This window comes from Grus americana, chromosome 1 (assembly GCF_028858705.1).
Source record: "Grus americana isolate bGruAme1 chromosome 1, bGruAme1.mat, whole genome shotgun sequence".
Classification (NCBI taxonomy): domain Eukaryota; kingdom Metazoa; phylum Chordata; class Aves; order Gruiformes; family Gruidae; genus Grus; species Grus americana.
This window is the reverse complement of record NC_072852.1, coordinates 4809043-4824657: the sequence shown is the minus strand read 5'-3', so window position 1 is coordinate 4824657 and position 15615 is coordinate 4809043. Positions and strand designations below refer to the sequence as shown.

The following is a 15615-nucleotide window of genomic DNA, read 5'->3' as shown; positions in this document are numbered from 1 at the left end:
ATGTAGCCTTCTGGCTTTTCCAATAACCTGGTGCTCTTCTTCATGCTCCTATAACTGAAAACGTTGTGGCACCTAAAATGAGCGCAGAAGGGTTTGCAAAATAAAGCGGTGTTGTGAACAGTGGACAAGCAGGTTCCTCTGGGAGTTACACAGCTTTTCACTGTACTCAGCAGTCACGACACTGGGGGACATGGTGTTTATGAAAAGCAGAATTGAGATCATCTCACAAGACACCAGCTGTGGTTTTGCATGGCATGCTGGAGGCTGTGAAGTGGCCTTCCTCATCTGTGGTTGCCCAAGGGCAGCCTTTTGATGGTGACTAGATTAATTTGAACACTTTCTGTTGATGAATTCAGAGGGCCTGTATCATCAACAGAGTTTGACCTGGGAATCAAATCACAGTTAGGATTTCTTTGCCCCATTTATTGTGCCATCCTATGCAAAACCCTCTGCCTCAAAGGACTTTAAGCTAAAATTTCTGAAAGCGCTGAGTGAAGCTGGACAATTGCACTAATAGAGTGGGACAGTTGTTGCTTTTCTTCTCTTCTGCAAGTCCCCCTCCCTTTATATCTCTTCATTTTGTCAAGTAATGGATCTCAACACTGGCAGCCTTGAGGATAGTCTCTATGTAATATCCTCCAAAGATTAAATCAGCGTTGAGCACTTTTTTTTCCTTTTTTTTTTTTTTTTAAGGAAACATTCATCAGATGAACATGTGTCTGTTATTCTTTCATTCTCGATAACACAGCTCTCTGCAGAGAGATGTAATCTTGCTGTTGTCGCTTGTGCAACCTCCTTGGCAGGTCGGTCCATTTGTTTTGTGGCTGTGAGCGTCTCTTTGATAGAAGCTGTATTGCAAGCACATCTTCCACCTAGTGCAGCCAGACGTGGTATTGGAAGTGGATATGCTGTAACTGTTTCCCCGGGGGGGGATATTTAACAAGGAGAGGCAGTTATGAAATGGATTGACATGACCGAATGCTTAGTAAAATAAACTCCCAGCTAACTGTTTTGCCATTGATTCTGTATAAATTAGCCTCCAGCACCGAATTGCAATGAAAGGAGCCGGTGTGATGATAAATGACGTTTCCTTGTTAGGCAACATAAAAGGCATTTAAACAAACTCACCCTGCTTTTCTGCAGTCATGGCCATTGGCAGCTTTTAGAGAGTGAGGCTGATCTGTGTGCTGAGCAAGGCTTGCAATGGTCCAAGCAATGTTTGAGACTAGCAGCACGTTCTTGGAAGTCCTCTTGATGAAAAAAAAAAAAAAAAAAAAAGAAGACCAAATCCAGAAGTTTTTAGCCTCACAAAGAGCTCCCAGTGATTGTTCGAGGTGAATTGTCCATTGTGCTAGGTGCTCTACAAATAACAGAAGGATCGAATTTGAGTCTGGCTTCCACTTGCTGGATGAGAGATTGGTGTAATTTTGAGTCAGTGACAATGATTACCCGTTCTAATTATTATTAGCCAAAATGTCAGTCAAGGGGGGGGAAACCTTTTTGTGCTAATGTGTGCCAACAGAGACATACACGTGCTCGCAGCTGATGTGGTGCAGAATGGGTGGGACAGAGGGGAGGAAAATGCAAAGAAAAGAAGCCATGGCATGGCGATAGGTGTGCATCAGTGTGTTTTTAGGGATAGTAGTGGTGGGGATGTTGGGAAGGGATTGAGCTTAAATGAAAGGAGAAGGGACACTGAAAGGGACAGAGCGTAAGGATGACAGTGGGTGAGGAGTAGCATGAGGTTCAGCTTGTGGGGAAGGTTTTGGAGAAGGTTTTAGGGTCTTGGGATCCCTCTGCACTTGGGACCACCTGCAACAGCTACAAACAGGAGCTGTGGTTTATTATGTCGGGACTGAGCCATCCTGGCTCTTGCAGGAGCAGGAGGGACTGGTCAACAGCCTGCTGCTACCACATGGCCAGGCCAGCCTCAGAAGCAGTTTGCCAAGGCACACATTAGCCTGCAGCAGTGGTACCTGAATGATTTGAACCGCAGCTTCTCACAGGGTCCCAAGCCCTTAGTACAATAGGAGATGCTGCATTCTTGCAAGATCATGACCCCACATTTTGGTCCTATGTTTCTTGTTTGGGATGATGACCGCTCGTTTGGGGATCATTGCTGTAATACCTGGCCTGGCTCCATCTACACCTACCTGCAACCCGTGAACTTATGTACCTGAAGTCTACAGAGAAGGACCTTGTACATTGAGCTTAAAATGCTCCATGGAGAAAAACGTACTTGAATAGGTTCCTCAGATTTCTCCAGCCTCAGTCAGCCTGGGCAATTAAATGTGTGAAGGTTCTCTGGTCTCAGGCAAGATGGGTTATTTACTTTACAAGGTTCCTCCTAGCAAGGTGAGACATTCTCAAGCGCAGCAGATCTGAGAACTCTCTGCATAGTATCTTGTCACCAGCAGTGGCCAGCAAATGCATCACTAGGAAGCATTCAAATATACTCAGAGCTGGTGTGGAGTAACCTCCTCCCAGTCTCTGAGAATTAGGGATTGGAGTAAACCATGAAATACATTGCTTCCTGATTTGTTCCCATCATTGTTTTTTCATATGTGTGTCCAGGGCAGCTCTGTTTTGAGTCTGTATGCCTTTGTGTTCTTCTGCATATCCTGCACTTCCAGTGAAAAGCAAACCATGCTAAATTTATGCTTTCCAGTGTACAGAATAATTAAAGTCATGCAGGGCTGCATGCTTCAGTGTTGGTCCTTGACTCTTTCAGACATCCTTCAGCCGTGGCTTTACTAAGAACATGAAGCTGGAAGCAGTGAACCCCAGGAACCCTGCAGAGATATGTGTCGCTTCTATCACCTCAGTTAAAGGACGGTTAATGTGGCTTCATCTTGAAGGTATGTGCTGTAAAGGCTTCTTGTGTTTGTCTGGTTCACTCAAGGACTCTCTTAATTTTGTCCTTAATTCTCTGCACAAAACTGCTTTCTCCAGCCTTTCCTTTTTATACACATTGACCAATAATATGTTATAAAGAATTATCTTTCCCTGCCCTCTCCCTGAGGGAGCCAGAAGACCTTCCACCCTCACATCCATGTGGACTCTATCAGTGTGATCTCCATTGATGACAGAAACCTCCTCACCGCCATTACGATAGACCTCCATCCTGGGAATGGATGTTTGCCTCACTTGTGCGGCTGAGACTTCCACTGTGATTCCCAATGCGCTCTCATGGGATCTCCTTCCTCTCCCTCCTTCCTCTCCCTCCTTCCTCTCCTTTTTTTTACTTAGGTCCATAAAACTTGGGCAATATATGGCCTCGCCATGGCCATCATATGCTCACAACTCCAAGAGATACAATGGCTGGGAGGAAAGCAAGGCGCAGTCATTTTCTGCAGCTCAGGGAGTAGTGCATGTTGTTTATCCCAGTCTCCTGAAGGAAGAAGGGATGGGGAGAAATGAAGCTTGTGCTGGGTTCCAGGTTAGAGTTGCCTTCTGACTCGAGGTAGCAAAAGCTCATCTGCAGCCTTGTCTGGACACGGACAAATATTTTGTTAAAGAGCTGGAATTAATGCTTGTTTGAAATTCAGTTCTCACTAAGGCTGTTGTTGAGTTTACACCCATCTGGTCCAGGAACCTGGCCCATTTTGGCAACTCCTTTTTTTAAATGGTCAGGTGCCTTCACTTTTATATGCAGATTTTATGGGGTTTGGGAATCCTTTTGTTGTTTTCTCCCTAAGCTGTAGTACTATCAAAAGGACTCAGTGTTCACTAAACTCTTGCCCCTTACAGTGAATAGGAAGTGCTTGGGTCTTTAAATCAACTAATCCTCTGAGACCCTGGATAAAGGCAGGGAGAAGGCCACGCACTCCCACCTCGCTCCCCTCCCTCATCTCTTTCTCCCTGCTTTTACTCTTTTCTTAATTTCTTAAAGGATGTTTTTTACAACTTGTCATAAAAAACCCTGTGTGCATCTCCTTGTCTTTTGAGTTCTGATATATAGATGCTTTATGCTTGTTTTATATCTCAATACCAGGAATAGAATGATCTGTAGTAAAAAGAAAAGATGCAAAAGACTGCAAAAATAAAAAAGAAATCTTTGCTGCTGTTGAAATACATGATGACAGTATGCACAGTGTTAGGCTAAAACTAGGCATTAAAAAAAACACAAAACCCTGCTTGCAGAGTTGTAAACTAAATGTGGCTTGAACTGTGGCATGTTTTTTTGACTCCATTAATACACTATTGTTTCTAACTGATTATTTATGTTCCGGTAGCAGCAAGACTCCCCAACTACCATGGGAGCCCATCGCTGAAGACCTCGGGTCCCACCATTTATCATGGGCACGTCTGAAGCTTTCATTGTTGCCCTCCCCGTTTCGCTGTTTGACAGCCTAAACTGCAGCCATAAAACAGGACGCAGTAGTTAAGCAGCGTCGAGTTAGACATGAGGGAACATTGCTTAATAAATCACGCTTTGTACAGTAGCAAAACTCTGTAAACTTCAGGGCGAGCATTTAATGAGCAGCAGTATCGTTCCCCTGTGGTGGAAAAGAAGCATAGGGCTGATCCGAGGCTGTGCGCATCCCATCAGTTTCTGCTACTTTATTACTCATCATCTGCATTGTTAATTTTTACTGGTTCATTTTAGATTTTAAAGCTGAAGCTTTCTGGTGTGAATTTATACAAGTAATAATGTACACTCTCTGCACAGCCTAGGAGTTTGAGGAAAACCCTTTTGTTAATCACTTCTCCAGGGAGGTTTTCCATAATTTTCCCTTTGAGAGTTTTCTAGAGTTGCTGCTCTATTCTGCCCATCCCCTAAGATTCATAGCAGGAGGTGAAAGTTTTCCTCACCCTATTTCCAGTCTCCCTGTTCTCTTCTTTTCCATTTAACATCTCAAATCTCATGGACATTTCTTAGTCTGAGAAGATGGCAGCATAAAATGCAGCAAATGAAACTAATGAGTCTCAAACAAGCTGTTTTCCACTTACACGAGTGAGGCCAAACGAAGCAGTAAGATGTCGGAAGTGGAAGGCAGGGTTATCAATTGCCAGAGGGAAGAAGCAGTGCCAGGCAGGACGGAGTAGCTGTGAATATGGCTTACAAGAGGAGTAGCGGTGTTGCAGGAGAACAGACGTTAAGGTTCTTCCTTGCTCAGCAGGGTGGCTGCAGCTGTGCACTTTAAAAACAAAATTTCCCTGGCACACTTACTGTTGTTTACAAGCAGGAAAGTACATTTCATCTGTTTACTGGGTCAGAACAATGCTGTAGAACAGTTACAGTAATGAAAATAGTGGATTTTCCCAGATCTGGTGAAATTTCAGTGGGGACTGTTGATCTCTTGCTCTGTTTTAAGGTTTGATCCATGGCTTGCTCACTTCAGGCATGTCTTGCCACTGACATCTCACATCAGTTTCTTGGCTTGATTTGTGGCATTAGGTGAAAATGTTTTGCCCCAGCTTCCGTCAGGTTCAAACTGAACAGTGACCTCTTGGTATTTCCTCGTGGAGGGGAATGGTTGTGCAGGGAATGCCAGCTGCTGAGACCTCGCATTGACGATCAGCTTCTCATATGAGTAGGTCGTGTCCTCTGTCATGTGCCTTCATCCCATCCTCTTCCCTTCCCAGTACGCTGGTGAATAGAGCCTGTATCTTCATTGTATGATCTGTGAACACGATGCAGGGCTCAGAGGAATACTGTGAAGACATCCATGAATCTATGCAGACGTCATGATTTCATTTTTTTAATTATTTCCTCCAGCAATGTGAGCACCAGCACCTATTTTCCAGCTTCCTTTGGGTTTTCATACAACCACACTCTCTCAAAATGCAGCAGGTTTATTACTAGAGACAAGATTGATCCAAATGCTGTGTCTCGGCCTCGATGCCATTCCCATCACAAAGTTCAATTACTGTTTCAATTACACTGCAAGCCTTTGATGAACATTCATTAGTGGGAAGTTCCCCGTAGTCATCTAGCTGTGCACAGTCAAACACTGCTGCATTAAGCAGGAGGCAAAGATGCTGTAACAGATGCAAAGGTGAGGATGCTGCAGGGGAAGTTGCTGATCCTTTGGTCTCTTTTATTAGGAGATCATCTCGTGCTGGTGCTGGAGCTCTAGGTCCTAAGGTGGAAATGGCAGAGGGGGGTCAACTTGCTGGCCAGGCTGTGCCAGCGCAGATAGACTTGAATTGGAATAATTAAATGGTGTCTTGACTCAGGACCCAGAGTTGTTTTCAAAAGATCTCAGTGGGAATGTTTCCATTTGCTGCAATGGGCTTTGAGTGCAACCCACATAAACCAAGACAAGAGAGTGTAGTCTAAAGGAGACATAATAACCAAACTGGAAGAGATTTGCTTTAAGTAGAGATTTTCAGTGGGAATTTGGCATCTGTTATGCCAGACATCATAGCACATCTGTCCCACTTGAGATTTCTCTACTGCCTTTCCCCTGTTGGGTGATCAGGTCATGTTGTAGTGAGGAGCCCTAGGAGAATTTGTGGCATCTGTAGACAGAAGAGTGGCCATCTCCAACCCTTAAAACCAGTGGTTCAAGGGCAGAACTACACAAAAAAACTCTGGGGGAGGCGGGCGGGGGGGGGGGGGGGGCACTGGGGCATAAAGGCCTGTCACATCAGCTACCATCCTGTTAACACTCTCTTACCAGTAAGAGCAAGCACCCGGCTGGCCTTCTGCTACCTTCCTTGTGCAACTCTACAAAGCACCAAAGGGGCAATTAGGCTGTCTTGTTTGGGAAAGTCACGTGTGTTTAACCTTACTGACTTCTGGCTGCTTCACTGTACACTCTTAAAGTGCTCTTAATGGGGGTTTTCTCTGGAATCACATTGCACTGTAAAGGCAACAGCCTTATCATACTGTCTGTGCAAAATTGAAGATGAAATGATGCCTGATTTTGATGCAGGGGAGCAGATTTGTTTTTATGTGTTCCATCATTTGCTTCCCTTGGTTCATGATGAATGCTCGAATGGCTCTGAGCTCGGTATTCCCGTGTCTAAATTACATTATAAATTTGTGTTTATAGGTTTACAGATGCCCTCTCCAGAGTACATAGTTGATGTAGAGTCTATGGACATTTTTCCCGTTGGCTGGTGTGAAGCAAATGCTTATAACCTAACTCCACCACACAAAGCTGTTTGTAAGTACATGGAAACCTCAAACAGCATAGATATTACATCACGGATTTATCAGGGCATTTGTCTTATGCCTGTATTCCAGTTCTTGAAACTACCAACCTAACTAGCAGACTGGTAACCAGGCTGTAAGTGCACTGTAATAAATAGTAATAAATCAAATTAGTGACCAGTCTCCACAACACTGGTGTTATGCAATTTTTTACTTGCCTGTGTGATCAGTCCACCTAAAAATGGGATTGTTTGCACTGGGAAAGGCCGTTACGTGGTTTGGGAATTGCAGAGTGTGGCTTGTGGGTTTGCGGTGGGGTTGTCGGAGTGAAACCAGGTTTCATTGCGCTGAGCCAATTTCACTCAGGCAGCTGAGTGAATTAGGGACACAGGACCACAAATTGGAAAAAAAACCCCATAAAATATAGGGGGGGAATGGACATAAAGAGGCCATCCAGGTGCTCCCTATCTGATACAGAACCTGCTTCATCTAAATTGAGAAATGTTTGCTGGCCTCCAGTGATGGAGTTTCTGCCCCTTCGCAGGGTATTTATCCCTTTATTTCACTGCCCTTATCAGCTCAGAGATTTCCCTGGTGTTTAATTTAAATCTCTCCTGGCACAATCAAACGTTTAGTGTTTTGTCCTGCCTCCAGTGCGTATTAAGACCAGTTTCTTAACCTTCCATTTGCATTTGAAGGCAGTTCATGAGTGCTCAGTGGCTTGGTGGTGTTCTCCTCTTCCTCACAGAAACTATCCAACCAGATCTCAAGCCACCAGATGAAAAATTAGCCTCTCTGTTTATATTAATTAACATCTGAAAGGCAAATTTTAAAATGTGTCAACCCTTTTGAAGAGTTAAATATGCTTAAGCTAAAAATCAGGCAGCCGGGTCCTAATTTGGGAGAATACTGCTATGGCAACATTATGCAGCCTTATCGCAATTTATAGCTAGGGATAAATTATGTTGGAGGTAATCATGCTTGTAAAATGTAATCTTATCCATATGTGTTTCTGTACAGAAAAATATTTGTGTTTTTATTTTAATTTTTCTTCATACTGATCCCATAAAACACGATATTAGCATTCCAGAGGAAAGATTAAATGTATTATTACATCTTTAAAGTAGGTTTTAATGATGTAGTGACTTACTTAAAAATACCAAGAAAAGATGGCGATAGTAATTAAGTACCATTTCATTGTGTTAGAAGTCATTTTATAGTCAGCGTATTTATACAGCTTTTTATGCGTTATGGGTATGCTTTATAGGACAGAAGGGTGCAAAACTATTTTTTTCTTCCTTGCTTCATTTTTGCAGTGCGAAGGAAGAGAAGAATTGCAGTTGTCCAACCAGAAAAGCAGTAAGTTTTTATTATTTAAGGTGATATTTTTACAGGGATGCATCAGGTTTTCCGGGGGAGATAATACACAGCAGCTGAGTGACTTTGCTAACTACTGCCCAGATACTGCAGCAGAGTCTGCAAGGGGATTCTTTTAAATCTAAAATATTTGTGAACATACAAGAAAGTCTTTGCAATAGAAGTATTTTACTAGCTGGGACTGTATAGCCAGTGTCTGATGGCCAGTAAGGGATGCTTATGGAAGTGGAACACGTACCAGGAGGACGTTTCCCTCTCTAGCCCTTGCAGTTTCTAGAAACTAGAATTTAAGGGATTTAAGTGTGAATAATTGCAGCCTGAAGGGCTAAAGCTCACAGACCAAAGTTTATTTTTGGAGGAGGGGTGGATCGGACTCCTCCTTCCGCAGTATGCTGGCCCTGGGCATAAACCATGTGGAAGGAGGGTTGCATTTGAGGTATCTCCATTCCTCGCTCCAGGCAGGTGCCGGTATATCTCTTGGTCCAGCCTGAAGGCTGGTTCTGCTCCTTTGCACTGTCCGACACTATTAAATACACCGAATTGCTGTTTAACAGGTTACCATCCACAGTGCCTGTTGAGAAAATACCTCATGACCTCTGCCCGGTTCCTCAGCCAGACACAACAGGTAAGGCTGCTCAGCACCAGCAGGATCCTTATTTCAAGGACTCATTGCCTGTATGGAGGGGGATGACCCCAAAAAGGGACCGAGTGTGACATACGGGTGGGGAGACGGGACCACATCCTCAGAGGGTGTGAGGTGGTGTGGACCCCACCGAGAGTGCGAGGAGTCTCTGATGTACAGCGCGTGAGGATCTGGTCCTTCACGTGTGAACATCGTGTCTTGCTGGGGTTATAGGAGTTCCCCTGCAGCTTGCCCATTTCAGATAACGATGTTAGGGCTGAGCTAATGAAGCCCCGGTGAAGATGGATGCGACTTTTTAATTGGCATCAATGAAATTGCTTACACCAGGACTTAATGTGTCCCTGTGTTAGCATCATGACTGTGTGGCAGGGCTGCCGCTTCTGCTAAAGGCAAATTTTTCTCCTCTTTAGCAATGGCAGGAGGCTCTGAGAGTGCAATATTCATCCAGTTAATTGCATAGACTCAGCAGGAGGGGCAGGATTTAATTCACTTTATTTCAGCAGACTGCAGGACACACGTTGGCATCTGAGCCAACGTCCCAGGGCGCTGTTACAGTCAAATGGGGAAAAGCAGGCTCTTTTTGGGTATGAGAACCAAAAAGTGGATAACCACTTGGATGGCACATGAACCGCATCTAGAAGTACCCACTTCTCTCCATGGGCTATAAAGGACCCCAGAGTAATTAGCCCAGACAAAGTAAACTGCTCTGTAGAGCCTTGTTGGGTCAGGGGACTGGCACTGCAGTGCTTACTGGTTTGGACAGTAGCTGAGTGGGGTTTGTAGAGCTCTGCACCTGAATTTTCTCCCTGAGCCAATTCCGTATTTGTGAGAGGCAGCTAATATGTTCCCTTTCTAGTAAGTTGCATCTGAATTGCTCATGTCCATCTGCAGTGGAAGTTATGAAAGAGCCTTGGGTCATGTTATGAATGAAGTCCTTTCCTGATTCTCCTTTCAGGAGGGTGTGCAGCCAAATCAGTGGCTATCAAAAGCACTTGCTTTTCTCATGTTGGATGGATTCCAGTAGCAAAGGCTTCTCTACCTCCTATCCCAGGGAAGACTTCTTTGTGCCTCCTTTACTCATCTCCCCTACTTCCCACATCTAGGAGGAAGAAGAAGCACCCTTGATTTATTGTACAAAAGTGCTACATGTGCATCAATGCTACTTTCTCCTTGCAGGCACCATCAATGGGAGATACTGCTGCCCCCAGCTCTACATCAACCACCGCTGCTTCTCAGGTCCATATTTAAACAAAGGCAGAATAGCAGAGCTACCTCAGTCTGTCGGGCCTGGCAAGTGCGTGCTGGTCCTCAAAGAGGTATGGCTCAACTATCTTTTGGGGGGGCTTCAGGGGAAAACATGGGTCATGGGTTGCCTGGCCTAGAATTTGAAAAGGCACCTCAAATTGTCCTGGAGCTCTGCAGTGGTTTCTATAAGTCAAAACTGCAAGCTGGGAAGAGAGGGTAGGTATATGCATTGGGGGTTTTAATGGGAGAGATGACGTTTTTGAAACATGGATAGTTCTGTTAGTTGGGAGCAAGTTTCATCTAACTGTCACTACTGTGCAGATGAATTAATGGACCAGAGCCATCCCCGAAGAGGACCTCTGTGACTGTTGCTGTCAACCTGTTTCTCAGAATCCACGATGCTGTTAAGCCAGCAGATTCAGTGTGGGTGACACCTTTGTATGCGTGACCATGATCCCATGGGGCCCAAACCACAAGGATCCAAAGTGGACAGGACAGAATGCCGAGCAGGGATGTGTGCGATGTGCTGAGTGGATGGGTTAATCCCATGCAGCGGGATTGGCAGAGCACCACCATCTGTTCACTTCATCCTGACCAAATCAGTGCTTGCTCTGGGCCAAATCCAGAGTGTTGAGCGCTTGCTGTTTGAAAAAAAGCATCATTGTTTTCTGTGCGGATTACAGTTCATATACAGATGAGAGGCAAGGTGACTACAGGTGGGAGAGGACATGAAGATGGTACTGTTGGATAAGCAGAGTGCTGTTGGTGCCTTGGGCATCATTTCAATTTGACTTGGGTCTTCTAGAAATTCAGATACTCCAGCTTTCTGAACTGCACCTATATGAATCCCACTTGATGTAGATGCAGGGGCGTATCTGAGCTCCCTCTGCCCTGGGTGAAAAAGCAGGGGAACCTCTAGGTCTCCGTTTGTCTGATGTATTTTCAATACCTTCAGTGCCCAGCTCAGGATATTTGCAGTTGTCTGAAATTAGATGAATCCCAGCCTTCAGCAGAAACAGCTGAAAGGTGAGATTCCTCCCAGATCACCCACCACTTTTGAAAACACCTCTGTACTGTACTGCAGAGTGACTCCTGTGTCCTCATTCACTTCCTCATCACCTATGTGCACTACTCTATACACAACAGCACTGCTGGTTGTCTCACATGGTTGAAAGCTGGGCTATGAAGAGAGCCCAGTAATCCAGCTGCCTGTGCAGGTGGGACACTTGGGTCTTGGAGAAGCAAGTCAAAAATAGCCCTCAGCAGAAAGCAGGATAAAGTGGTTCTAGAGAAAAAGTTGACAGATGCCAAATTTGAAAGCAAGTCCACAGTGGCTTGCTGATGGGGAGCGTTAGCAATCTGCTGCTACTTGAAAAACAGGCAATGAAAAAGCAACATGGGGGAAACGTGAGGCATGCACAGTCAATACTTACGCTAATTTTTCTTCCTTCTTTCCTCCTGGAATTTGGATTTTGAAAACATAAGTAGTGCAAAGCTTCTGCCGGGTCCTCCCCTAGAATCTTGGGGCTTTCCTGCATAGCCTAACACAGCTTCTCCAAATTTCTCAAGAATGTGACTAACTACCAATTGCAACCTGTATGTCCTACAGAAAGCCTATTTTCTCTTGCTCTGCCTCCTTACAGAGGCAAATAGCAGTGTCAATGAGATGTAGGCAACTTGCTTTTGGAGACATGAATGACTTCCCAAGGAGCAGGACAATGGCAATAGCCCAGCATTGGTCAGTGTTATTTTGCAGATAAAGTCAAGCTCATTCTGGCCACAGGGACCAGGTCCAAATTCTGGAAAGGATAAAGAGAAGACATTCAGGGTGTTGCTGTAGGGGAGATACACCTGGTTCCTATCAGCTGCTGCCAGGATGAGAGAGGTGTTGGCAGCTCAGAGAACCATGGGCAGGGGGTATCCAGCACCTGGAGAAGTCGAGAAGTGTCAAGGAAGACATCCCTGCATGGGGGTGAAGATCTGTAGCAGCTGTCAGAGCACCCAAAAGGACTGCAGAGCTGAGTGGTGAGAACATGCAGGAGATACCTCCTCCAGCCCAAGACCATAGACACAAGGCTTTGCACAGCTGAAGAGCTCACATGAGTTCCCATCCCTCCAAACCGAGCCTTAGTGTTGAGCTTGATGCCTTTGTCTCGCTTTATACCCACTGACGATGTGGCCCTGAGAATGCAAATGCATTATAATTATCTCTCTCACTATATAGGAAAATTGTAGGCCATTGTAAATTATGCATCAGCGTAACTTGTCTGGAATAGATAAATTATACATGGGCTTTACTTTGGCAACACACAGGGGAGGGTGGGAAAGACAACTCAAAACAACAGCTATGAAGGAAGAACGGAATCATAGCAGTCTGGTGAGAACTTTTTAAATCACCCTCGTCTCCGGCCATAAGTCACTGCCTTTAGAGATGCTCTAGTTAAATATCTGTGCCAGTTGCCAGCCAGTTCACAGTGGGCAGCAGTCTCTGTGACCGAGATGCTGCTGTGTTTGGCACTGATGGAAACCCCAGACTGAAACCAGCTGAACAACCAATTTCTACTCCATTCCCTGGCCCGAATTACTTCTAAAGCAACAAGAGAGCAGATGTCCTCTCCCCACCAGCATCAGGTGATGGGAGACCTTGCTCCTGGCTGGGTGCTGAGGGGAGTAACCCCCATCCTCTACCTTCCTCCACACTCAACCATGAGGGTTGTAACAAAAATGCAGCACAACTAGAGTTCACGATACTCCTCAGCCCTTTTTTCCCCAAGGTCTTGTCCTTTGTTACCTCCATCACTGATGAAGCGAAGCATCATCCTGGATCCAGCTCCAGACAAACTGGTGCTACCATCACACATGCTAAGAGTGAGATAGCTGTGGGTCAGTACTGCTTGGCTCTGGATTAAACAAGGTTAGGAGCTACCCTTGTGGTGTGGAGTAGGAGCATCTCTTTCCATTTGAGAAGTCTAGGCTCTTCTTACCCGAGGTGTCAGGACAGAAGCAGCACAGATAGGTTTGCTTTTGAGCAGCACCTCTTTTCCAACAGAACAGGGATTTCTGCTGAGTTCTGCCTTGTTACTGCATCCCCCTGATTTCTGCCCAATTGCTTTGTCCTAGTGTTTGATTCAGAAGTTGTGAGCTGCGCAGGGAGGAAACTGCTAAGGTGCCTTGCAGAATGGCAGCCCTTGAGCAAGATTTCCCAGCAAAATCTTGAGAGCAATTGCAACTTATTTGATAGTATGATCAAAAATACTGATTTTAATTCTGTGTGTGTTTGTGTGCATGTATCCTTGCATCAATGCAAAGCCTTAGGTGAGTGACAAGTAACTCTTGCCAAACTTATTTTTAAATCCTAGCTGTTTATTATTCCTGGTGCCAGCACAAGTCTTTTCTGAGACTAGTGTTTTATTACGGTTTCTTTCACCCCAAGAGGCAAGTGAGATGGTAATGCCTGTTGTTTAACATCAGCTGCAAATCTTATCTCATTCCTGAGATACTTGTTTGGAAAAGAAGTTAAAACTTGGAGCCAAATATGGCGGAGACATCCACTGTTGTCATCCAGCAACTGCATCTGGGTTGAAAAATAGTGACTCTATAGTAGCTAAGATATGGAATAAATGCTAACTTTGAGTTAAATTAAACTAAACACATTATCAGCTTTAGATTTAGTTCTTAGGTCAGAATATCTAAAAAAAAATACTTCTGAACAGTTCTTCCATCTATGCCAACAACTTACCACGGCAACATTGTAAAACAAAATGAGGTGTCTTTTTAAGACTTCGAATGATCTATAACCCACCATATCTTAGGGAAATATGCTGTAAAGATTAATTAGCCTCATTGTTTACTGCTCTTACTATTTTTATGACACTTTGCTCTTTCTCTATTTAAAAAGAAAATGGACTTAAAGGTAATGTGACTGTCCAACTGATGCAAACAGGAGAAATCAGCCAGTACTTGTGAAGGAAGGCTATTGCACTCTGCAACTTGAATTTTTTTGCGCACTGCATGACTTCTTAGGAGAAATTTGCATAATTAAATCATGGTGCTCAGAAAATTAAGTAGCTTGTACTGAACCTTAGGTGTATGACTGAGCTGGGCTGATAGCATTATCATTAGTGGTCAGCTACGGTGTTGGAGTGGCAGAAACCTTCTGTAGTCTGAAAAGATATAAACTACATTTCTACATGAAGGTTCATTAACATCTATGGCTCATCTGTGGTAGTTCCTCTAACTCAGAATCTGGCCATCTGTATTTTTGAAATGTTATGGACTGTCATAAGCATGTCAGCACTTAAGAGCGACAACCTTGACTATACCAAAAGCTCACTTTTAGATGCTTTATCATCTAATGAAAGAATCCAAAAGAACTCTTTTTTTGCCTTCTCTCTCTGTGTCACAGACACATCATTATTTCAAGGAAAATAAAATAACTTTTTATTGTCTTGCCTGAAGCTAGCCTGGGAGTTAGGGTCTCTCCTGTTAGGTAGGAGATGGGGGCTCACATCTCAGATAGAGGAAGGAAATTGAGTTTCTCCTTACAAGGATACTGATCTTGAACAGCAGGAGAGGTGTAATGGTATTTTGAACCGCACCTTGTCAGTGATACCTCCTGAGAAAGCTTCATCTGGGGTTGGGACTATTAATGAAGAGGGGTGGAGAGATGGGAAATATGTGAATACCAAAAAGCTATGATGGGAGGTGCTGATCTGCCCAGTGGCATCAGGCATGTCTAGGCATGCTGAGAAAAGGGCCCTTGTGCACTTGAAAATCTATGACATGGAAGACTTTATAGCTAAGATGTCAGGGGCTTATAAGGCTGGGCAGAGGCTTGTGGTGGTGCTGTGTGATCACTGATGTGATTCCAACCTACTTGACTCTGAAAATCCAAAGTTCAGCAGTATCAAAATAAAAGTTCATAGATTCATAGCAGCAAAGGCTGGTGTTGTCTAATCCACCCCTCTGCTCCAAGACACCGCTGGCTCCCCCTAAACCATTCCTGATGGAGAGGGCTGGAAATAAACTATCAAAGTCTCAGACTTGTCACACTCCAGCCAAAGGGAATTTAGTGAATCAGATCAAAATTTGACCAGTCTGATAGGGGTGAAGTAACTTTCCATCTCCAGAGAAAGTTGGAAACTGGAAAGTTGGAAACTGGTCTAGGTTTCACTGTTTTTACTTTAATCACAGTTAATTTTTCCACGAGAATCAGTATTCTTGTTTCTCCCTAGTGTTTAATAGT

General features: G+C 44.4%; 1 protein-coding gene across 4 annotated transcripts in view; it reads left to right on the top strand.

The window, feature by feature from the left end:
- Window positions 1-15615, top strand: part of SFMBT2 (Scm like with four mbt domains 2) — a 117975-nt gene that overhangs the window by 80567 nt on the left and 21793 nt on the right. For all 4 annotated transcript variants that reach the window (XM_054812982.1, XM_054812981.1, XM_054812983.1 and 1 more), the window contains 5 exons: window positions 2732-2858; window positions 7005-7118; window positions 8422-8464; window positions 9037-9107; window positions 10302-10441. In XM_054812982.1, the coding sequence (XP_054668957.1) occupies window positions 2732-2858; window positions 7005-7118; window positions 8422-8464; window positions 9037-9107; window positions 10302-10441 (495 nt within the window). The remainder of the gene's footprint in view (window positions 1-2731; window positions 2859-7004; window positions 7119-8421; window positions 8465-9036; window positions 9108-10301; window positions 10442-15615) is intronic.